General features: G+C 48.9%; 1 protein-coding gene across 1 annotated transcript in view; it reads left to right on the top strand.

Annotated features, from left to right (window-relative positions):
- The first annotated feature begins 4,899 nt into the window (after positions 1–4,899).
- CD81 (CD81 molecule) overlaps positions 4,900–24,610 on the top strand; it is a 32,696-nt gene continuing 12,985 nt past the window's right edge. Inside the window, exons 1-2 of the mRNA XM_032692368.1 lie at positions 4,900–5,053; positions 15,242–15,356. Coding sequence (XP_032548259.1) covers positions 4,988–5,053; positions 15,242–15,356 — 181 coding nt within the window. The 5' untranslated portion in view covers positions 4,900–4,987. The remainder of the gene's footprint in view (positions 5,054–15,241; positions 15,357–24,610) is intronic.

Here is a 24,610-nt window from a genome sequence, read left to right as displayed (position 1 = left end):
GACTTGCTTTCTTTTTAGCCCCATTGCATCAGCAATAGGCTATTTCATTCTTTATTCACCTACTAATGAATTATACATTGATTATACAATAAGAGCTCTCTGCATCGATGGGCTGGGCTCTTGCTCTTCCACATGGCACCTCGCAAAGCGCAGCTCAGCCCAGCTGTGGCCCGGCCCTCCCTGATGCCCTGAGAAAAATGAGTGTTCACTTTCTGGGCTCATGATCTGAGAAGAGGGAGTGTCTGTGTGGATGGGAAACCCGCTCAGGTTTGCTCTCCCTTGGCCTTAGCTCCAGCAGGAGCTGATGCTGTCCTTCCCCACTGCTCCCCATACTCCCCCCCCCCTTATATAACCTAACCTATCACCATAGATACGTTGATATAAATATTTAAAGATGACAGAGAGACAGACCACACAGATGGGAACCATTTGTTGAGTTTATTAGAAACAGAAATTTCAGGCACAGCTACAGGTCTCTGCTTGCTGCATCTCCCTCTCCAGAGGCTGCGAGGCAAGTGTGACCCCCTGGGCTATCACAGTGCTTTGGCTGAACTTGCAGGTATGGGCATGGGGATTTTTGGAATGAACAGGTACCAGCTGCTCCTGCTGGGGCACAGAAAAGGTATTCTGAAAATGTCCCCTTAGTTATGGGGATGAGATTTCTAATATTATTTTTTTTCTACTCAAAATGAAAGTGTTGGCTGGCTCCACAGGTGTGTAGACAGGTTTCTCCTGAGGCGATGGAGCTCCACCTTCCCATTGCCATAGGCCAGTACAGACACTGCAGGTTGCCCTTGCTTGGGTCCCTGCCCTGAAAAACAGTATTGTTTGTTGGCTGTCTAGCAAGTTACTCCTATGAGCTCTGGGACTATTAGCCTCCCACAGGATAAATTTCTGAGCTTCTTTTCATGCAAGTCCAAAATGTCCTGTTTAAAGATCTTTGGTAATGCTGCTGTTGTTTGTTTTTTTTACCACCACAGGTAAACTGGAAATCCAAGCTATTTCTGTCATATCTTCCACTAAAAATAAGTAAGTAGTGGTTAAAAGCTAACTAGTACCTCACCCACAAGATGATGTGTGCTTTATTCCCATGGTTTGTCCACCATTTCTGTGCTCATTGAGGAGAGTAGGTGGATTGCCACGCAAGCCTAAGCCATGCAGCCAGAATATCACAGCAGCAGCCATGCTGTGGTCCTCAGTGGATGAGGGATTCCCATCTGCTCTCCCAAATGTCCCAGAGACCCTGGTCAATAGAGCCTGCCTTGATGCTAATCTTTTCACACCCTGGCCGGCAACCCTCCAGTCACAGTTGTAAGAGGTGGGGAGGATGTGTGTCTGTCTTCTCCCTTCATCCCCTTCCATTGCTTTCTATGAAGCAATAGGGCTATTAAGATAGAGCTGCTGGAAGGCTGGTGGGCATCTCACTAGGATAAGCAGGCTCAGAGTCCTGGGGATTGAGTTTGCCGAGTCCTGCTGGCAAGGGTCGTCCTGCTAAACCCAGACTGGGAGGCAGCTCAAGCTGCTTCTGCTCTAACAGACCCTGGTGAGTCATACCCATAAAGGCCAAAACCCACAATCATGACACTGACTTTTATAAACAGGTTCACAAAAAAACCCAACGACCCAAGCCCAACAGACAGAGGAAAAATACTGCAAGCACTGCCACTCTCTGCTGCTTCGCTCTGCCTGCAAACCCACTTGCGAAAGCACATTTAAATGTCGGCTTGGGAATTTTTTAATTTGGTGTTTTGGGGATTTTTTTTTATTTTATTTTACAGTTTACCTTTTTATTTCAGTGATGCAATGTTTGGGAGGTAGGTAGCTTCTTCACAGCTCTGCCTGCAGCTGGCTGCTCTGTGAACAACCGTGTTATCATGGTGCACTATGAGCATTGCAACCAGCCCACCCTCCTTAAAAAGGGAAGTCATCAGCCCTATTCATAGCACATGATACCAGCACGTGACACCGAGATGAACTGAATTTTTGCAAATTAGTTTTACTTATTTATAAAGCAGCATTTTATAAAGAGCTGATAAAGCCACTGAGAGCCTTGGGAAAGCAGTGGTGGTATTTTATGGGCTATACAGCAAGTAGCACAGTGTGAAAAATGAGTATTCAACATGAAAAATGACTATGCAACGCCTGAAATTATGCATAGTACTGGGAAACAGTATATGTTATCTTGTCACGGTGCTATGGTGGTGGCTTTTTTCTTCCTGTACCTTAAGGTCAAAGTTTTCAAATGTACCCAGCTGAGCTACTTAAAATAACACCAAGAAAAATAGACAAAGCTCAAAATCCTTTTCCACCTCCAACTTTTGGAGAGGACTTTGTTGGTATGAACAGTTTAAACCCAGTAGGCTTTAGCCTGTAACCGGGAGCTTCCTGATAGAGGAGATGGTGAGGCTGTGCCCCTGCTCTCCCTGCCAGGTCCACATTTGTCCCTGAGCAACATGTGCTCCAACAGAAGCTGAAGGAAGGTCCCAGAAACAGGACTATATTAGCTCCAAATGAAATTGTTTGCTAATACAATTTTCAGAGGATAGGAAAAGGTCTATTTCTTGTTTTCCATATTCCTTCACTCCTCAAAATAGGAGGAAAAAAGGCAGAAAATAAGAAAAGAAAAGCAACGGGGGAGGGGGGGAACCACAAAAAAAAGCTATCTCAAGCTCCCTGGAAGCAGTTTCAATGCCAACGTTGTGGCAGTGATTGCAGCTGGGGTTTCCTGCTCTCCAGTGCACAAAAGTTGGTTTGAGAGTCGTTTTTCATCATAGCTGGTGGGGCTGCTGCTGCTGAAGGCCTTATTGCTTTGCAGCTGGTTCCTTTCTATCCCTCGCACAGACTCTCCAAGCAGCACCTCTGAGAGTTTTTCTGGAAACAGCTGCCTAAGTGCATGAGAGGCTCTTTGGTTCACATAGTCTTCTGTCTCCAACCTCTACTTTTTTTTTTTTTTGCGGTGGTGGGGGTGGGTGTATTTTTGTTTCAATATTTATAGCTGGAAAGGATGGAGGTGTAGAAAAAAAAAATGTGGTGTGCTGTGATGTAGCAAGTGAGCAGCTTCGGGATCCTGCTGTTATCCTTTGGATTGATGAGCAGGAGCCACACAGAATTACAGCTATTGCTGTAACCAGATGGGTCGTGCTGATAATTTGGGATAGCAGTTACATGCATAAATAGCCTCGTGAAACTCAGGCTTTGTTGGTAAGTCTGGATGAGTGAATGTGGCTTAGAGACAAAGGGGTTATGAATCCATGGCAAGCCCACAATCGAGGACATACTCAGCATAAGTAATTAGGGAACAGGGCCAACTTCCATTCATTCCTGGTCCCCACTGCCATGGAGCGCCATGGAGTGGGTTGTTACTGAGGGGTGAGGAAGGTTTTGATGAACATGACAGAGCCCTGGACTAACTCATTCGTGAGGGTAACAGAATGATTTCGGAAAAAGTTGACTCATTTTCAATGTACGTGTGTAGGAAATGTGTGCTTAGCTCACAGCGCATTCCTGCCTATGGGATGCATGGCAGGGAAGACTCTATCAGATGGAGTGTGAAAATCTTTGGCTCAGAAGCTGCTCCCTGAAATACTTTCCTCTAGGAAAGTGCCCAGGCAGAAGGAGGGCAGGTTTCCACAGATGAGGCTGCAGGCGGGTGCCAGGTTCATATTTAGCGTGGTAAGGTGCCGACCTTGGCTGGAGCTGCTCGCTGCTGCCTTTTCCAGGCATCCTCTTATGCTCTGGTTGTGTGACTTACTACCCTGCCCCAAGAGAAGCAAATGAGCTTGCTGCAAGCATAACATGGGGGAGAGCAATTTATATTTCTAGGAATGAGCAAGTGGACCAAAGTGGGTCTCAGCAAAAAGCTTGGGAAATTTCATTGTGCTTCTACTGCATAGCTTTGGGGGTGAGTTAACTAAAATTTCTAACTCATAGTGTGAGCCTTACTCCACACTGTGGACGTGTGACCCAAATCTCTTTGGTGGGCAGCCCCCCTGATGCTCTTGTGACCCAGTAACTGAGGGAAAGCATCCCGAGTGGTTCTAATGAATTTGATGCAATCGCTTGCAGTACTAAAGCGACAAGCTTAGGCAAAGTGTAGTGATCAGAGCTTAAGATAAAACTAGAGGGTGAAAAGAATGAGGAAATGCTTCTCTGCCCCTGTGGCTGCCACTTGTGTGTAGGCAACTTTGCTGTGAGCTGCCCCTGATGGGTAAGAAAAAGAGGAGAAAAAGGGGAAAACGAAGAAACAAACAAATAAGAACATACATTAAAAAAGGAAAAAAAAAAAAAGAAAAATGGAGGGAAGAGGTGAGAAAAAATGGGGGAAGATAAAGGAAAGAAAGAAAAAAAGCAAAAGGGAGGAAGAGAAAAGAGAAAAGGAAACTGGGCAAGAGGAAGAAAAGGAAAAAAGGGGGAGAGAAAATATGAAATAAGGGGGGAAAAAGTCAAAAGAAGTAAAAAAGGGTGAAGAGAAAAGAAATAGGAAATAAGGAAAAAGGGAAAAATGGGGGAAGAGAAAAACAAAAAGGCAAAAAGGGAGAAGAGAAAAAAGGAAATAAGGAAAAAGAGGGGGGAAGAAAAATCTAAAAGAAAAAAAAAAAGGAAAATAAAGGAAGAGAAAATTCCAGAGAGGAAAGAAAGGAAAAATGAAAAAGGGGGGCAATAATAGAAAAAGGAAAAAAAAAAAAAAGAAAAAGAAAAAAAAAAGGAAAAAAAGGAGGGAAAAAAAAGGAAAAATTAGGTAAGGGGGGAAAAGAAAAGGGAAAAGGGGAGAAGAAAAAAGGGGGGAAAAAGAGAAAAAAAAAAGGAGGAAAGCAGCAGCCAACCCCGGGTGTCGGGAAGGGGCGGGGGGGGCGTGTACCGACCCCCCGTTCATGGATCGGGGGCGTGTCCAGGGGCGGGGTTGGGGGCGCGGGGCGGGGTGGGTTATCTCCGCCCGCGCCGCCGCCCCAGCCCAGCACAGCAGCGGAGATTTGGGAGATCCGTCGCCATGGGGGTGGAAGGCTGCACCAAGTGTATCAAATACCTCCTCTTCGTCTTCAACTTCATCTTCTGGGTGAGTACCGGGGCGGCGGGGAGGGGGGGAAGAGGGCTGAGCCCCCTCCAGCCTTTAAATAACGGGGCTGCAATATGGCTCGTCTGCCCGCGCCTGGGTTTAACCTCTTTCTTGCCCCCCAGCACTGAGACTTGCTGCCTGGGATGTGCCATAGGAGCTGCTTGGTTTTGGGGTTTTTTTTCGGGAGGGGGGGAGGAGAGGCTGCTTATCCTTTGCTTTTTTTTTTTTTAACGCATGCATATATATATATATATATATATATATATATATATATTGTACATTTATATCTATTTATGTATGTTTTTTTATATAGGTACAGAGAGAGGGAGGTAGAATCGTAGGATGGTTTGAGGTTGGAAAAGCCCTTTAAGATGCTCGCGTCCAGCCGTTACAGATGTTTATAGGCGCCCTTTCGGAGCGGAAGGAGAGGGGGGGAGAGCCGGGGGGGAGAGGGTGGGCGGGGGGGCTGCCGGTCCCGCAGCCCCTGTTGCTGTGGGTCTGCGCCGGGGAAAGCGGCACTCCCCAGCCATGGAGGGAGGGAGGGAGAGATGCAGGGATGCTGCCAGGCGGAGGGATGGGAGGCGCCGGCCCTGCCGCCCGCCGCAGAGGAAGGGGGTGTTCAAAAAACACGGGCGATCGGGGCTGGCTTCGCGCCCCCCGCCCCGGAGCTGGCGGGAGTTGCCGAGACCCGGCCTCGCCGCTCGAGCCGGGGACCGCTGCCCCCGCAGCCTGGGAAGTTATTTTAGGATGCAAATTCTATCCAAGCTGGAGAGGCTGCCTTTCCTGAGAAAGTTTCTCCTGAAATAATCCATCCAGACATGCAGCTAATTTAGCAAAAAGCGGCGTTTCCCAGCAAACCAGGTTTGTCCCGGTTACAAACAGCCTCCGGCAGCGCGGGGCTGGCTGGCAAGAGACTCTCTCTCCCTGCTCCTGCGCCCCAGGGCAACGAGATGTGCCCGAGCAGGCTCCTGGTTTCAGTTTTTAACAGGCTGTTTTCCGTTCTCCAAAATGCTTTTTTTTCTCCAAAGTGATCCCAGCCCCACCCTGCCAGGCAAGGCACCGATTGCTGGGCACTGACTGCATGGCCAGGATGTGGCCCTTGTCCAACACCCTTTTCTGACACCCGACTCTGTTGTCAAGGATTAGTTGGGGTTTTTCCTTAATGTTTTCTCACAGCAGAAAACGCAGCAAGGAGGGCTGGGGAGGTGCGAAGGGGAGGGATGCCTTCCACAGAGAGCAAACCCTGCCTTGGCACCTGGAGCTGTGCTGCCAGGCTGGAGCCCCTGCCTGCTGACTCCTCCATGGGGCTGCATGGGAAAGCTCTTAGTGGGGGAGGTTCCCACCTCTGGGAGGTGTAAGGCTTAACCACGTCAAAACTGGCCTTGTTTCAGGCCTCTTTGCCTTGTTTCTGGGTATAAGGCTGACCAAGGGCAAGATGATGAGCTCTGATGACAGTGGTGTTAATTGATACCTGACGTGTTTGCAGCTGCACGAATGTGAGACAGTTCTGAGTTGGGGTTTTTTTTAACCTTTTCCTCCACCCTTAAAATGGCAGGATAGAGGCGGGTAGGGTTGTCTGTGAAGTGTTCTGAGTTGTTGCTTCCGAGTTATCGTGTTTATCCCAGGGCTTTTTCTTCCCTTCTGGTTCTGATTTCCTGCCATTCTTGTTGAAGAAGCTGCCGGCTGTGCATGTGAGGGAGGAAGGGTCCCCTGGGTGGGAGGAAGGATGCTGGGGGGTCTGCAAAGCCACTGCTCCTCGACAGGCTCACCCACTCACCTCAATCTTTTGCAAAACAGCTGATCTTTTATAAATGGGCATTTTGCTTCCAAGAGGAATAGCCAGTCTGTACCATTTCTCTGTTAGGACTTCTGGTGCCTTGCCCTATCCCTTGGACAGTGCTCTGTGGAAGTGCTGGGGGGAGATGCTTCAGCTTCTCCCAGGGAGAGGTGCCTGAGGGCTGGGACCCACTGGCTCCCCAAAACACTTCCCAGCGGTGGATTTGCCAGTGGCCAGTCCCCTTGGACCATCTCCCGTACAGATTGGTAGTCTGGACTTCATTAGAATTAACAATGCTTTCTGTGAGGCTGGCCAGCTGAAGGGTGGTTGAATACCAGATCTTAGAGTTTTTACGCCCTTCTGTGTTGTCTTTTAAACTAGTAGTCAGAGGGAATATTAGGTTTACCATGCAGCAAAGGCAGTTAGCAGCCAGCCTTGCATCCCTAGCTGGGGAGGGATGCCTTGATTTGCCAGCAAAGTGTGATGGTCCTTTTCACAGGATCTGGCATTTAAAGACAGAATGTGGTGCTGAGCACCCTTGTGCAGGCTGGCTGTGTCATGGCACTGCCTTTGACCCCAGGGAGGTGTGAAATAGAGCACCTGCAGCCCTGTGGCCCTGCCAGCTACTTAGCATGCAACAGCTGGCAGGCTCCTCGTGCTTATTTGCTTGTCATTTGCCTTGTGCCCAGCTGACTGGCCCTTTTGATTAAAACAAGTGAGAGGCAGAGCCCAAAGTTCGGCAGGCACCATGCTGTGCTGCACAGGAGCTTGCTCCAGCACCTGAGAGGACGAAAGGCAATTCTCAGCCTTAACGGTGTTAATAAGAAAGATACATAGATAACTTTTTTAAGTAGCCCTGCTATCCTGCTGGCGTGTAAATAAACTGACACCCCCTGGCTTCCCTCCCTCTTCCTTCCCCTGGCAGTCCAGGGGGAATTTCACAAAGCTGCTGTGTTGAACACCAGTGTAAAAAGGTGGCCCTGCTGTCAGCTCCTTGCCCTCTGTTCCTGGGATGTTTATTTGATTTTTTGGGATTGTTTTTCCTTTGTACACACATTTTTGAGAAGAAGATGCCAAGGTTACGTGCTTGGTCCAAGATGGCTCTCAAAGGAGCAGTGACTGCTGCATGGACCACATGTACAAAAAGGTGCCTGTCCCAGGAAAGAAAGGGTCCCCACGTGTTTCACAGTGACATCCACCTGCTAAAGCGGTGGAGGAGGCCATAGTCAGCATCTGGGGACTTCACCTGGTTAGCAAAACACAGAACTGGAGAGACAAAAGCTTTTTTGTGCTGCAGACTTTTTCTGAAACCTTCAGGTGGCTGGCAGCAAGGGAATGCTCTGCCCTGTGAGAAGGAACAGTGGCTGTATCTGTTACTGGGCAATGCACAGCCCTGAGTGGGACTGGGCTGGGCATGTGGCAGGTGAAACTGCTTCTCCATCCCATTCTTAGTAGATAACTGGAGTTTGACTGCTCTCCTGAATTATCCAAATCCAATAGCAGACCTCAGTGCATGGGGCTGAACTGACCACCGCTGCAAAGAGTCCCTGGGGAGGCCAAAGGAAGCCAGTGAGCTATTTTAAAATGTAATTAAACATAACCAAGGAGAAATCGACTTGCTCGGAGAAGGATCGCCCAGCTTATTAGCTAATACAGCCCATGGCAGTCTTCCAGGTCTAGACCACTGCTGGCTGCCCTACCAGAGAGGTGTCTAATTAAAAGGAAGAGCTTGCTCCTAGTGCCATTTTCTAGCACTGTGTAACTTTTTTCTCTTGCGTGTGTTGAGAGGATGTAGTACAGTCTGGGTGCAAAGGGAAGAAAGGGCAAGAGCAGAGGGAAGGTGGAAGTGAAAATCTGTTTCGACAGTGTTGATCGAAAGAGAAGGGGTAGAAGAATTGAATATTTTCTTATGCAACACTGGAAAATCTGTGAACCGTACCTTGGAGCTTGCAAAACGTGCACAAAGATACCTGGTGTTGGTGATGAGAGGTTACGGTGTGAGGAGGTGGCAGCTCTCTGTGTTGGTGGTCCCGTGGTGACAGTTCTGCTGAGCAGCTCATGACCCTCCCAGCATGATGAGAAAGGTGGCCGCGTACCACTGCTCACAGGTTTAAACGAAGAATAGAGGGTCTTGTGGTTCATGCAGCATGCAGCTCTGAAATACGAGCTTGAAATAACTCTGTGGACTAACAAAGTAGTTTGCATCTTGTTCTGGGTGCAGACTTGTGCTGAGGTCTGCTGCAGTGCTGTTGGTGGTAGCGCCTGGCTGGTTTGGTTATTGGTCTCCCTTGGGAATCGCAGAGAGCCTTGTGAGCAGCAAAAATTTGATGCTGACCCAGCATCTTCTTCCACCAGTTGGGTTTGCTATCCTGGGATGATGTACAGGCAAGCATGTTTCCACATGTGTTTGACCCTTCAGCTATATGATACCTGTGTTTGAAGGGCAAGGGAGAGGTTTCCTTAGCAGGCTCAGTGCCTGGACTCAGGTTTTCCTGCTGATGGGTCTCTGGGATGTGTTTCTGGACCCTCTGTCCAGTGAACACAGTCCTAACATCACCTACAAAACCTCTTCTGAAGTCTGTATACAGAAGGTTTTTGAAGAGATGGGTGCCCTGCCCATACCCGGTTTTAGTTAAATGGGCTGAGCTGCAGCTGTAAGGAGGGAGCGCTAGTGGCTAGAGGGGGGATTGCTCAGTTTTCCTGAGGTAATTCTTCTATCAGCCACAGTAATGCTTATCTCCTGCAAGAGCATTAACATACGATGCCTTGAGAAACACTTTGATCCTGCACTGTGCAAGTGCCTTTCACTGTACGATTAAGAAGGGAAAGCAGTTGTATTACCATTGTAGTTAAATGCTTATGTATTGGACCAAATTTTTAAAGTAATATCTGAAATTGTTTTCCTCTCTGCTGAGGGCGTTTAAACTCTGTGAAGAGCTACTTCTGTCTGCAGTAAGGATCAGGCTGTGCCAGGCGGGCAGCCTGCGGGCTCAGTGCTCTCCATCTTAGGGCCCAGCTTCTGGATTTTGGTGCTGGATTCCCACTCTCATTCATCAAGCTTTATTTGGCCTCTGGCATGCTGCTCCTCTGGGAGTGTTCCTCTGGAGCTTGTTTTGAAAAGCTCTGCACTGTTGTGGGGCTGGTAACTATAGGCACCAGCAGAGAATTTCGCTCCAGCCGGCAGCTCTATTAATAGCCGCTGCTGGAAGGTGTGCTGCTGGGAGCAGAGCATGGGCTGCAGGCTGCCTTCCTTCTCCTGCCTACAGAGCACAGGGCTCTTCCCAAATACCCTTTTGGCAATTTCTGGGCAGGCCTTGCCTGCAAGGTTTCAGCCTGACATTTGGAGGCCGTTGCACTGTGGAAGGCAGCAGAGAGACCTCACTTTTCAGAGTGCTATCTGCCGCTGTTGCTTGCGAGCGCCGGTGCCGAGCTCAGCAGATAAGCTTCTAGATTGTGTGGCTGTCAAACTGAAACTGCCTGTCTGATTTAAGTCACTTCCCTTGTTTATGCCCTCCCAAGGGACTTCAGGGCATCCCAACAAGCAGCACAGGGGTGATCTCTAGTGCTTCTCACCTTAAAATTTCAAATGCCTTTTTGGTGTGAAGATGTGCCATCATAACGTGGAGACTCTCACAGCCGCAAGCCGAAGTTTCCAGGTTCACGGGCCACAATTCAGCCACCAGCCCCTTGCTGCACCCCAAGCCCTTTCAGCACTTACATGAGGCTCAGCTATTTGCAATAGAAAAGAAATTCATCTTCTACTTTCCAGGAGGTGAGGTGCAGGATGCAGGCAGGCTTGGTGCTACCTGCACACATTCCATGGGTTCCTCTCTTGCCCGCCTCAGTCCTCAAGCTGGTAGAGCAGAACTTGTAAGGTCCTAGCACAGACCTTGCAAGGGCGTGTACTGCCCTTCCAAAGGTAATTTCCATCAAGTTATGAGTCTCTTATCTCCTCGCTTTTTCCCCAGTCATGCTGGGTGCAGCAACAAGATGCTGTTTCATTATTTACGCTGCACATATTGGAAAGTAGCTAGCTCTATTGGAAAGTTCTCTAGCTCCAGCTAGAGAACCCCAAATGACATGGGAGCAAAGCATTCAACCCCAAATTAGCAGTTGGTTCCTGGTCCTACAAGGGCCTTCTTGCATGGAAACATGCTTCAGCCTTGGCGAGCCAACTTGTCTTTCTGTGTCCTGGTTCTCCACACCTGAAGGATGGGGGATTCAGTGTTACTCCATCTCGTCTGCTTTGCAAGTTGTGCTGGAGAGGAGCTGTGGGGAGCCCTGGGTGGGCTTCTCGAGTGGGTCTGGGTGCTGCCCCCATGAAGGGCTCTGCTTCTGGGTGGTGTAAGGGAAGCTGCAAACCTGTGCAGCCTGAAAACCTGTTAAAAATATCCATCATTAATCATAAACCAGCTAAAATTCGTTAAGCTTTCTTGGCAGCATCCTGCTTCTTGATAGTAGCAGTGGTATTTCACAGGCATTGCAGCATATAGGCTCTGCCAGCAGCATTTTTGCAGGAAGACGAGAGCCTCTCCCAGCCCTTAGGCTCACACAGGTTGGGAAGCATGGCCTAGTGGCAGGACTGGCTGCTAAAAATACAGCACTGTGAAACTGCTGGCACCTCCACTTCCCTCATTCACTGGCTTGAGCCACAGAATGTCTGCTTTGCTTTGGCATGACTGGCAAGCCAGGACTTCTTCCTCTTCTTCCTCCCTGCCAGGAAACCTATTTCAGAGAAGGGTGGAGAGAAGGGAGCAGGAGGAAAAGGGCTGGAGGCAGCGGAAGGGACCAGGGAGGTGAGGCACATCCTGGCATATGTGAGTTCTGGGCAGCAACAGGCAAAGGTGGGGGCAGCTCAGAAATGGGGTACACCACATGAAAAGGAAGAACGGGACCATTCCTTGCACCCCTAATTTGTAAGAATTTCTTGTGAAGGGGAGGAGTGACTAAGCTGTGAAAAATGGGTTTGTTCCTTTGCCCCACAGCTGGACCTGGGAAATTTGAGGGTGGACAGCATGTCAGTTGGTGAGGCTCAGTCCAGGAGGGAGCCTCACTACATGCACTGTGGATGGAGCAGCAAACCAGGACTGCACACATGCCATCATAAGGGTACTCATACGGTGATACCTCATCATGCGGGGTACCGTCCCATCAACTCTCAAGGACAGGCTGCCTTTTCCCTCCCTGAGGCAGCATTCGATGGGGACTTCCCCCCACTGTGTCAAGCAGGAACGGCATTCCTGAAAAAGCAAGCCTTGGGCCGGCAGGATCCAGCTGGAAAAGTCTAGCTGTCTGTGGAAGAAGCAATAAATCTCTGGAAGCTGGAAAATAGCTGTAAAGAGGAAACACTGGAGCCTGCTGCGCCACCTCTGCTGTGCCGGCAGACTGTCCGGGGCGTGAGGTCCGGGGCCAGCCCTGTCCTGGGGAGCACTGGTGATGTGCCTCTGCAAGTGCTGTGATGCTGGTAGGGGAAGGGCTGGCTGGGGAAGTTGTCTTTTGGAAAGCAGATCAAAGACCGACATGCTGCTGGCATTGGCTCAAGTTGCAGCTTTTAGATTATTGGTTTCGTTAAGGCAGTCCCCAAAAATTTAAATGGAGAGCTGTGCTGAGCACTTGCAGTGTGTCGTGACAAGTGACGGCCTGAAGCCTCTGCGATGTTGCTGTCTGACAAGCTGGGCACACAAAGAGCAGTGGGATAATCAGCATGAGATCACAGATATCTACAGCAGAAAAAAACAGGGATAGTGTATGTATGAGAATGTGCAGCCTAGAGATGAGCATGACACTCATCAGTGGCTGGAGCTCTTCTGGCTCTCATATTGGCAAACAGCAGCAGTTGTAGGATGGAGGGGGAAGAAAATACCAACCTTGTATCTGGAAAAAGTTGTTTTATTAAAAATGACATTATCTCAAGCAAGGTACAGTGGAAGGCAGGGTTACTGTGGCAAGCCGACAAGGTTTTCTCCCTCGTTTTCTTTCCTTTGGGAAGAAAGATGCCTTAATTATGTTCTGCGCTTCTTGGTGGTGGAAGGATGTATGGCTTTCATGGAAAAAGTTATTCATCATAGCCTAAACCTTGTTTTCATTAGTAAGTGAATGTCATTTTCTCTTAAGAAATCCAGCTGCCATTGGATAAAAGCTTCCATTCAGAAGTCCTCCATGCTCTGTTAAAAAAGCAAATGGAGTTGGGCGATGCGGGAGAGACTTGGGGTGTTCCTGGGGTGCATTCAGGATGAAACTGGGAACATCTGGAGTTGGTTCAGCTGGCTGTGTTAGGCAGACCTCACTGCTGGGGTTGGTTGATGCATTAGAATAGGTTCTGTCCCTTCAGCTGATGTTTCCAATGATTAAAAAATATCTCGAGGATAGCTTGCAGCCTGCTTTTGGTTCTGTCGGGCATTTTAGGGCAAATTTGATTGGAAAGATGCTGCTGGTGTCACCCCAACCTCACCATGGGTGTCAGGGTGTGCTGGGGTGGGTACTGCTGGGTGCAGAAGGCAGCATACCAGGGCGGAGCAATGTGTCCTTGCAGGGGGAAAACCAAAACAAAAAGGGCTGCAGCCTTTTTTCTTTCCATCTCCCAGCCAGCACAGAAACACAGATCTTCCTCAGGATCTCTTCTTCGCTAGCAGCCACCAAGAGACCTTTACTTTAAGAGTGGCACTGATTAATTTGGGGACATACTCTTCCTTCTGGGATAATAAACATGAACTTCTTTACCCCCCTGACAATGAACGAGCCACACCAGGCTGGATTTGAGTAACTTTCTGCAAAGCTACAACCTGCCTTATTTGGAGCTGGACTTGAGCACAGACTGGCTTTCGTGACTTTTCTCCATTGCCAGTGTTTGGAAAACCTCAGGCTGTCCCAAGTGCAGGAGGAATGAAGGGCCGTGCCAACGGATTACTTTGGTGGCAAATTGGGGAAAGGCTTGCAAAAATCTTCCCTCCCTCTCCAAGAGATTGTGGGGATTTTCTCCCTCCAGTAAGTGGAAAAGCCCCAAGGTCAGCTTGCCTGTGAGTTTGGCACAAATGGTGTGGTTTTGCCCCAGCTTCAATGGTGCCCCTGTAAAAATCTCGTGACTGGGATTTGTAAAAATGAGCAAGGAGGAAACCACCACCTGACCTCCCAAGGGGCAGAGCCAGGCTCCCATCGACAGCCTGACTTGCAGATTCGAGTCCTCCTGTGTTCACTGAGGCTCTGCTGTGCTTGCACAGCTGGAGTCTACACTTATACTGAACAAACTTTTTTTGTTTTTAATGTGACCTTTATGGTGCCTATCATGCCTGTAGCTGACCTGACTCAGACCCTTTTAGAAAAAACATGTTTCCACTTCTGTACTCTTTGGTAGTTTTCTTCCCTTTTTTGAGATAAATGGCTTCCAAGGATTTAGGACACTCAAACTTAAGTTGGCATTTGAACAGGTGCTTTTAAATGGAGGAGGGATGTCTTGGAGAACACAGCAAGTCCTGCTGGAAATGATCTAGTTTGAGTTCCTTTCAGTGACACCATCCCTGCTAGAGTGCCCCCATTCTGCTCCCATCTTCCACTGCCATTCCCAACCCCTCCCTGAAAGAGAAAACAGTGAGGAGCTCAGTCATAAAACTTCCCATTGTTTGTGCATAAATATCCCAGTGACAAGCTGATGTGCAGAACATCTCCCATCTATGAAGTGTGTTTTCATCCTTGCCTCGAGGGTCAGTCTTGCGTGTTGGCGTGCACACGTGTGTATGCAACTGTGCTGCTCTTCTGCTGTTCAACAGCGTGGGCAAGGCATCAGTATCAGCCTGGAGGCCTCCAAAAGCAGTGTGGTTGTGTCTTGGCCTGAAGTGAGGCCTTGCTCCACTTCAGTCCCTGTATTAGGGAAAGCCATATGTACTAGAGGAACACTGGGTCTGTTCAGACTGGAAGACTGCCCCTGGATGGGAAGTAGTGTGCATGCAAGACTTGGGGACAGAGGGAAAAATGGATGGTTCCCCCACACTGAAATGAAATGGGGTGATAACAGCCCATTGGAAAAAGGGAGTAATTGGGGTTGATCCTAACTTCTGTTAAAAGCTCTCCTAAAAATGTCAGTGGCACATCTCGTGCTGCTTGGGTGAGGCTGTGCCTTCCATTTTAATAGCGTAATAAAATAGCTCTTGGGAAAGAAATCAGCTGCAGGAACTGGAAAGGGCTTTGCCCATCCCCAGAATGAGGGGTCTTCTCATACAGTAGGGAGGATCATGTGGCTTATGTGGTGTGGGTCACAAAACATGTCGTAGGGGTGGAATGATGTTTAGGAAGGATGTTCTTGTACATTTGCAGGAAGATGAAAAGCGAGCCTTCTGCTCCCGCCTGAAAACTGCCATTCTGGATCCCATGTGGCTGGAACAGTGGGTAACCCTTGCTTCCCTCTGCTTTCTCCCCAGCTGGCTGGAGGCATCATCCTGGGAGTGGCCTTGTGGCTCCGGCATGACTCGCAGACAACGAACATCCTCTACCTGCAGCTGGGGGAAAAGCAGGCCCCCAACACCTTCTACGTCGGTGAGTAGGTCTGGGAATGCTGGCATTGCTGTGTAGGTGTTACACCTCAGGGTGACCTGCAGTGTACTCAAAAGCAGGGCAGAAAGCTCCAGGTGAGGTCAAAATAAAAATGCCTCCTGCTGCCCTCATACTCTCCAAAATATCCCCTGCCACGCCAGCCAAAACCTTCAATAAATGTTGGCTGTGGCCCAAGCGCAGAATCCAAAGTCACATCAGCTAAAAGTGTAAAATGACATGTTGCATGCAGTGGGTTTTCTTCGCTGCTGTTCTCCACTGCAGTCTCTCCCAGAGCACATTTGGGAAGAGGGGAGACTTCTTGGAAGCTTGTCTTGTTTCCTAAAGGGGTGTAAAAGTAGCTGACGGAGTGCCTGGCAGTCGAAAGTGAAGCTTGGTGAGTGCATGACTCATGTTCTCCAGGAAGGGCAGGTGGAGCCTCTGTGTGTTAAAGTTAAGCTTAGCATGATTTTTGTTAATTTGACAGCATGCTGGCTTGCTGGAAGATGAAACCCCCTATTTTTGCCCTGTTCTCCAATGATCCCTCGCAGACAAGAGGGAGCAGCTTGCAGGAGGGGCTGGCTGCCAGGCAGGGGTTGGCTTGGAGCGCAAGCCGACGGGGCTGGGAACATCGTCTCATCTGATGTCCTGTTCTCACCTGTAGCTAAAATTACTTTCTGGAAAAGTTTTCCATTGTGTTTCCCTGCTTGCCCATGAAATGGCATGCCTGAGCCCTCTCCCTGGCTGTACCTGATTACAGAAGATGCTCCTGCTGCAAATACTGGTGGGTTTCCATCTCCTGCTGTCTTTACTCTGATGCCTCACACCCAGCATTTTCCCTTTGTAGATCTCAGTTTTAGAGAGAGAAAACAGAACTTCAGAACTTGTATGAAGTTAAACTCTCTCCTTTCCAGGAACCAGCCCAAACATCTCCTTTTTTTGGGAGGCCAACAACTGATGTCTCCTTAGTTAACACTTTCTCCCCAAACTTAGGGGACCTGGAGCATGGGGCAGAGTCCTTCTCTCCTGCCTATTGGGCATCTTTTACGCTTCCACCCCTTTTTATTTTGTCTTTGTCCTTGGCCTTTGCTATTTAGAAGGCAGTGGGGAATGAACCATGGGTCCCACCACCACACTGGCTTTCTGACACCCGTGAATGGCCCATGATTTGAGGCTGGCTGTCTTTTAAAAGTTATATTCAGCAACAGATTGGCCTGGATTCCTTCTGGCAGCTGTAATTTCCATGCAGTAATAACAGAAGAGCATTTCTTTCAGTTGCTGCCTCTCCCAGCCAGACCTCTGGAGTCTGAAGGCTGGGATTTCTTTTTGCTTTTTTTTCAACCCCTATTTTTCCTCCCTCCTACAACTGATACTCCCTCGTTTTTCTCGTCTGGCATCCAGTGTACACATGTACACAATGTTCCAGCTTTGGGAATGGGAACATCTCTGAGCTTGGCCTCCAGAGCTGATTTCCCCACCCCCGCCCCTTGCAAACCACTTTTTGGTGTCTGGCACAGGGCGCTGGTCCTGGGATCTGTCAGGAGGCTTTTAAAGGCTAGCCAGGCTCTGCTGCAGCACTGCAGGACAGGGGGAAGCAATAAACACTGTTAGAGGAGGAAAACTTCCATCATGGGCTTGGTACTGAGCGAGAAGGGGAAGTAGGAAAGCAGCGGTTTGGTGTCTCCTTCTTTCTCTCTGTGTCCTTTTCCCTGCCTCAAAGGTGCAGCTGTTCGTTACAGACTCTTTTCCCAGGGCGTCTGTGTGTTACCGGACAGGAAAAATAACGAATGCAGCTGGTTGGCATGTGGGATTTGAGGGCAGTGGGGAAGTAGAAGAAAGAGGATGTGGCGAGCAGAGCAGCTACAGGGAACCAGGTGTGATGCTTATTTGCCTTCAGCCTACTGCAGGAGCAGGAGGAGAGGAGCAATCCTTGCTCTCAGCTTCCATACCGGACTGTCGCAGCAGCCATCCCTGCAGTCCCCCCTGGGTGCAGGCAGCTGTTCCCCCTGCTTGCCTATCCAGCCCACAGGGAGGGGGCTCCTGGGGGCTGGAGTTTCCCACAAGCGCTACCCCTCCTCCCCAGCACTTTGGCACTGCATCCAACGAGTTGTCTTGTGGGCTGGCTTGGGAGGTTATTAAACAAACCCTTGTTCATGGGCTTTTCCTCAGCACGGCATGCAAACCATCTGATCCCCTAACCACTTGTTGCAGTCTTGGCTTTTGGCACTTCCATTTTGGCTGCGGACCGAATGCTCCAGCAAATGGGAAGTTAACTGCTTCAGTGCTGTAAAGATTAAGTGGGACCAGGGATGGGGATAGCTGGAGCACAGTAGTTTCATGCTTTCATGACTATAAAGGAAATTACTTGCTCTTCATCTGAGCTAGGCTTATGGTCTGATAGGCATTTATTTGCTTTATTTGTAGTTGAAAAACTAAAATCCTTCTTGTCTTTGCGTAATACTACACCTGGAAAGCTCTGTCTCTGGAGGTTGGGAAGGTGTTGGTCACAAGGCAGAAAACGTCCTTCAGGATAGCTAGAAGCATTGATAAGTTGCTAACAACTGGTTAATCACGTCTCAGGTACTTATTGACCCTACACATAAAGTGCCATTAAAAAATCACAAATAAACAACAAAACTGTGAATCAATGTGTTATGAGAGCCCATAGCAAAAGGCTGAGCTGGTCTCTCTCTGCAGATACCAATACAAACTGGAACAGTCTGATCTCTCTACAACAGGTTAGTGCTGTGGTGTCACCAGTTTTATGAGCCCCTGGGGTTCTTAAAGAGGCAAGTGACACTGGAGTTACTGCTTTTGTCCTTTCTCGGTGGGATGACAGTGAAGATAATGTGGGAGGAAAAAGCCAGGTTCCTCATCCTTCAAGGATTTGGTTATGTGATGCCTGGAGATGGCTGCTGTGGGTGAAATGCTTTGAGGAGGTTGGGGACAAAAGCCTCAGCTCTTATTTCCCTTAAGTCTCCATGCCAGGATTTCACATTTTGACTTTGCTGGGCTGCCCATGTGCTGGGAGCATCACTGGGTGCTTGCCCCTGCTGCCTGCCTTTCCTGTGCTTTCCCTCAAGCTGCCTGGCAAGGAATGGAGCATGGCAGCTGGATGGTCTCGGCTTTACTCTGTCCTGCCAGATCCAAAATAGGAAATCTGCCTCCAACAGATCACAGCAAGTGACAGGGTGATACGACCAGTGGCTCTAATTAGCTCGGCCCTGGGAGTGGGGCCAGCCACGATGAAGAGTGACTGAGGGTGGGTTTTCCAGAGCTGGGGTGCGGTTTCCCTGCAGCTTTCAGGGTGAAGAAGTGGTTCATTTTGCTCCCATTTAGATTTTTTTGTGTTTTATTAGTAAATCTGCACTGCAGGGCAGTGTCTCCTCCCTGGAGCATGGCGGCACCAACAGCCCTGGGGAGGGGTGTGAGGTTTTGGGCAGGCATACAGGTTAAACTTGGCCACTGAGGCTGCTGCCACTGCTCCCCTTCTCTGCCATCCTGCTGGGTATCACTGGCCCAACAGAAAGGCAAGAGGAGGTTTTGTGTTTTTTGGTGGGGGGAGTTCCCTAGATACCAGGTTGATGACCAGCTCCCAAGCTTGTCAGACAGCAAAACCTGACAAAGACAAGGCAGAGGACAGCTGAGGGCAGCAATGGCTTCAGACTAATGGTGAGGTGGTGAGTGTGCCTGCAAGGCCAAGTGCTGCCGAGGGGCTGAGGAGAGGCCAGGGAGACCAGCTAACAGAAATGCAGGCTCTCTAACAAGGTGAATCACAGACCACCTTCACCATCCTCCTCTGTACACACACAGTCCAGGATAATGATTTCTGCCCTGGAAATGAGTTCAAGCTGCTTTTCACACAGACTGGGCTAGAACAAACGGGCCGGAAAGGGAGGCTTTGAAGTCTTTCTCACAAATGAGTGCACATCTGAGTTGAACTGCAGCTGCTGGCAAGCTTTCATAGGTGTCTTCTGGATTTTTGGAAGTCCTGTCATGAGGTTTTGCTGGGTCAGGGGGATGTGACCCTTGCAGAGAGGAGGGCCTGCCAAGCAGCAGTGCATAGGTGGGTAGGCATCAGGACATCTGTCTCAGCTCCCCAAGGTTTGCCCATTGTCCTTACAGCATGTGAGGGTGCTTTGGCTGCTCTTGCCAGGGGTCCTAGATGGGGCCATCAGTGCAGAGCATCCCAGCCCATCATCCAAATAGACCTGTGTTGGCTGAGTGATCATGGAGGAGCTTTGCCTTCTATCCATAACAGCAGCTTAATTAACCTTTTCAAGACTGCCTTGGACAAAAAGCAGTGATTTCTGGGGTTTCAGGGTGGTTTTCATTGCAGAGGGGGTTGTGCAGAACTCTGGTGTGTTACAAAGGCTCTGGAAGTCAGCAGTGCTATAGTGAGCATGGACCCACCATGAGCAGTGAGAAGGTCTTGGTTTCTGTTGGTGCTCACATCCTTGTCCCCATCCCTCTGGAAATCTTAGGCATCTTTAAGAGATGGTGCCAACTTCTGTATATCATGGGGTTAGACTCAACAGCAGATCTTTTACTTAACTTGTTGTGAAAGGGCCAGAGAAGAGCCTGAGAGTCCTGGTCTCTAGGTCCTGTAATGAACACTAGTGAAAAACCACCTTCAATTTTGGCATGAGGTGCTGCAGTGATCCCTGCAGATGCACTCAGCTGGTTCAGGACAGGGTTCTTCTCTCACCCATTTGTGCTCTTCTTTACCAAGGCTCCCTGTGTTGGAGATTTGCCAGCAGACACATGAGCTGTGGCCAGGCTTGTGTGCTTGGCATTCAAAACCAAGGTTTACATTTGGCCTTGGACTACACTGCAAATGGATTATTTAAAAAATAATACATGTGTTTTTAAAAATATAAGTACATGCATTTTTCTGTCTTGGAAATAAACTTATTTACAGTTAAGGACAATATAATTATTTAGTCTCTTAAAGGAAAAAAAAAGGTGGTATTTTTACTTGTTGCTAGATTTTTCTCTAACCACTGTCAGATCGACTTCTTCAATAATACTGGATTCTCTTTAAAATAGCAGTTTTAAGGCAAAACACTTTGTCAATACTTTTCTTTAAGTATCTGGCTTATACCATGTATTTGACAGTACAATCATTTTGTTTGTATTCTTATCATAGAATTCAATTTCTGTTAAAAAGTCAACATGTTATTTAATTGCATTTCTATTTAATTGCAGTTCGGTCTACCTTCATCATGACCAACCCCTGAGATTCATTTACTCTGCAGACTAAAACTGATTATGACTTTAAATAATTGGTACCATCGGGTTATTTTGGCTTCAGATCTACCAAACTACAAATAATGTACTTGTCCTTTTCCTTTGTTCTCTCCCTTTGGCTTTGCTGCCCCAGACCTGTGCCAGAGTGGCTTCTTGCTCTTCAGAGCTGTTCAAACCTGTAGCTTTGACAGTTTTCCTTTGAAAACAGCAATGTGTTTAAGGCATGCAAAGCCTACAAGGAATCCTCCAGTGGGATTTGTGCTCTGTTTGTGGGTGAGGCCCCAGGTCACATAGAGGTGTTCAGAAGTACTGTGGCTGGGCAGAGGATGAGCCAGCATATTCCAACCTGGGTCTCCTGTGCTGTACCACTATTGTCCACCCTAGTATTGGAGATGTGCCGTAGGCCTCCTCCCAGCTTTCACAAGTATGCTGACTTTACAAAACTCAAATCCCTTTCCAGTGGAACAGGCAGAAGAGGAAAAAGTCTGACTGTGGCATCTCTGTGCAGTTGTTTTGGGCACAAGTGTGTGCATGTGAGGGTGTTCTTTGGGGCTTTCTCCACCACCCCTCTGCTTTTCTGACAGGGGGGGTGTCTGTTGCTTCCTCCTTGCCTTGTTCTTGCAGATGAGGGCAGCATGTACAGCCTTTCATCTCCCCGTGTGAACCACAGAGCCCCAGGAGAGCCCTCCACATTTTGTGACCCTGTTGCTCCATCTGGAAGTCATTAGCAGCCACAGAGCAGCAATGTTTTCCTTGGGAAAGGGTGCGGAGGGGAATGGAGGGGCTTCCCACTTGTCCATTTCCAGCAAATCCTCGCTTTTTCCAGCCCCTCTCTCTCTCACCCCACTTTCAAGAAACCACTGTCAGCTCTGCTGGGCCAGTTCTACCAGTCAACAGGACAAAAATGTCTGGGAGACCCTCCCTTGCTGGCCGGCTTATGCAGTTATCCTTTTCTCATCTCAACCCTGTCCTGGAGAGACTTTCCATTCCCTGCCTGTATCTTGTCCCCAAGTTGCAAGGAAAAACATCGTGGTCATTTTTTTGGCTACAGAGAGGGCATTCTTCCATGATGGAATCTCCCTCCTACCATTGTATGATGGTCCCACCCTTCCCTGCAGCAACCATGGTGGTGAGACCAGTGATGTTCAGCATCTCCAGGCCAGGAGCAACAGCACTGAAACTTCCCTCCTTTCCTTGGAGGCTTGCAAAACTCTTGGATGTGCAGAGTCTCCCCCCGGGAGCCTGTTGGGAGAATAAACACTAAAATCTCTCTTCCCCTTTGCTCTCAGCCCCTTTTTAAAGCCCATCCCATGGGGAGGGCAGGCACAGCTTGGAGAGCTGCCCTGCCTTCCCAGGAAGCATGGTGTTGATGCTGGGGGGGGGGTTCTTTTTTTTTTTTTTTTTTGTCTTTTGGAAACATTGCCATGGTGACCTGGGGGAAGTGACTGGCTTCCATTAGCCTAACTACTTAAAGCTGCTGGGAGAGGATTGAAATGGGGGGAGAGGTAGGGCACTGTTCAGGACTGCCCATGCCTGGAGCTGCACAGCATCTCTGATGGGGATGGTGGGGCACGGGAGGAGAGCTGGCCAGGGCTGGCCTGCTCCCTGCTTGTTTTAGAGGGACTCTCCTGTGCCTGTTCCTCCTTTTATTTGTTTTTCATCGTGTCCTTTTTTTAAGACTGTTTATTTTTTCTTGTTTTCTTTAGTTCTCAGCAGGGACAGGACATGGGGTTTACAACCCTGCCAGCACCAGCTATGCTGCTTTAATGCCAGAGCTAGTACTGATACTGAATACTGCCTTTTTCTCTCCCTTCCCTGCTCCCAGAGCTGAGCATTCTGCTTCCTACTTGGTCTGCAGGTAAAGGGCCATGGAGGTATCATCTGCTTGAGCTGGGAGCTAAGCTGGCCTCTTGGCTGCTTTTTTTCCATTTCCCACCTGGCAATGGAAGAGAAGCACTCAATTACTCAATTACTATCAGTTCCCCAGCTCTGATGTTTGGGGGCTTTCCATGTGGCTAATGCTTTAGGAGATCTCTGCAGCCCAAAGCAACACATGCCCTGGTTGTACTGGGGAAGAGGGGGATGATGTTTGGTCCACTGCTGCTACTTTTTCTGATCATCATCCTGATGCTCTTGAGCGAAGAGCTCCTGTGCTCCTGCTTTGAATGCAGATGAGGAGATGAAGCTAAGAGTGGTTGGCCTCTTTCCTAAAGCTTTCTGCTTTAGGGCTCCATCTCAAAAGGAAGTAGGAGGACTCCAGGCAGTATTGACCCCACCCATCTCTGCGAATGCTCCTCTGACTTCCCAAACTCTGAGATACAGGTCCTGAGGCTCACAGCTTATTTTGGTGGGTGCCTGATTACCTGTGGCATCTTTAGCAATTTTACCTGCTGCTGCCTTATCAGAGAACTGTGTCATAGGGCTAGAAATCGCACTGTAGGATTGCTTAAGAATGTGCAAATGCATTTGTACCATGAATACCTGTACGTGATTTGCTCACTGTACCTATTCCTGCAGCTCCAGCTGTTCCCAGGATTATGTACTGCTGATGTGTGAGGGAGCAATATGGCTGTAGGCAGTGCAGTTTGCATTTTATACCCCTCTCATTTTACTTTTTGTTTATGGCAAACAGTGCTTCTTGTTTTGAAACCCCTGAGAAAGCTGTGATAAAAATGAGCTGTGAAGTGGCATGTGAAAGGCAGATGGAGCCTTGCTTATGCCAAATTGTGCCAGTTCGGATGGAGCAAATACCACTTTAGTGAAGAGTTCCTCAACCATGACAGGCTAGCAGGAATTAACCAGTCTCTGGTGCTTACATAGTGAGGAGGCTTGTGGAGTTGAGGGGAATCTCCTCTGACTTTAAGGAGGATAATGTGCCATTCATGATGGGGATGACAGGTGCCTTGCTCACAGACATGGAGCCCAAAACCACACTGCGTCATCAGCCCTGTGTGCCAGGAATGAAAGCTAAGATGTGTCAGGCTGCTTTCTGGGAAAAGGGCTTGGTCGTTCCAGTCTGGGCTGTGATTGCTCTGAAACAGCCCCCCAGCTTCCTGGCACCCAGTCTGGAGGCAGAAACTCCCCCATCAGCCCCATCCCTTGAGGGGAAGGATGGGTGTGGGAAAACAAACACCATTCAAAGCATGTGGTTGGGCACTTTGGTTGCCTTCATTTGCTTTCTCAGCCTTCAGCCTAGCATTTCTGTGGAGAAACACCGCCGCATTCATCGTACAAGATGCTGTTGTTGCATTAAATATTTTGTGCTTGTTTTTAAATAAACTCTGGAGCAGAGTCTTGTTCTGCTGCATCCCAGGAGGCTGTAGTGCTCAGTAACAAAAGGCAACTCCATAACGGCCGCTTGTTTGTGCCTGGGAATGAAGCTGGCCTTTATTCCAAAAGCCTTCCAGGGTTCTTTTGTGGTTTTCTGAGATCAGGCCAGTCATCACTGCCCTCTCCCCTGCCTGGCTGCACATTCCTACTGCTCCCACCCCACCAGTCACATCCGCTGGGCTCCGGTCAGGAAGCTGCACATGGTGCACATCTTCTTCCCTTCCCTGCTTTCCTTCTTGCCGTTTCCTTGCTTGACAGCAGAACTGGCTCTGACGAGGAGCTGGTGAAGCTTGAGCGGGGAGAGAAGCGGGAAGCCAGGACAGTTCAAGGTCTGCATGGCCTGTCTGGGGTTGGAGTTCAGCAGGTCAGTTTTGGTTTTGGTTTTTTGAAGCTGCCAAAAATCCCAGCAAGAAGCAAGTACAGAGGCCGCTGGAAGACTGTCCTAAAACAGCAAATATCCGTGTTTCCTTTTGGTCTCCTCCATCAGTTGAGGTTCTCACTGGGCCTTCATTTCCTAGTTTTCAGAGCAGGACTTTCCTAGCCACCAGTGGCTCCTAGGTGATCTCTATATCAGAAAAATATTTTTTACAGTGAGAACAATTGTTCCCCAGAACAACCTCCCCAGAGCTGTGATAGAGTCCCTATCACTAGAGGTTTTCAAGATCTAAGTGGGCAGGGTG

This window comes from Chiroxiphia lanceolata, chromosome 6, assembly GCF_009829145.1.
Source record: "Chiroxiphia lanceolata isolate bChiLan1 chromosome 6, bChiLan1.pri, whole genome shotgun sequence".
In the NCBI taxonomy this organism is placed as follows: Eukaryota; Metazoa; Chordata; class Aves; order Passeriformes; family Pipridae; genus Chiroxiphia; species Chiroxiphia lanceolata.
This window is presented reverse-complemented; position numbering and strand designations above follow the sequence as displayed.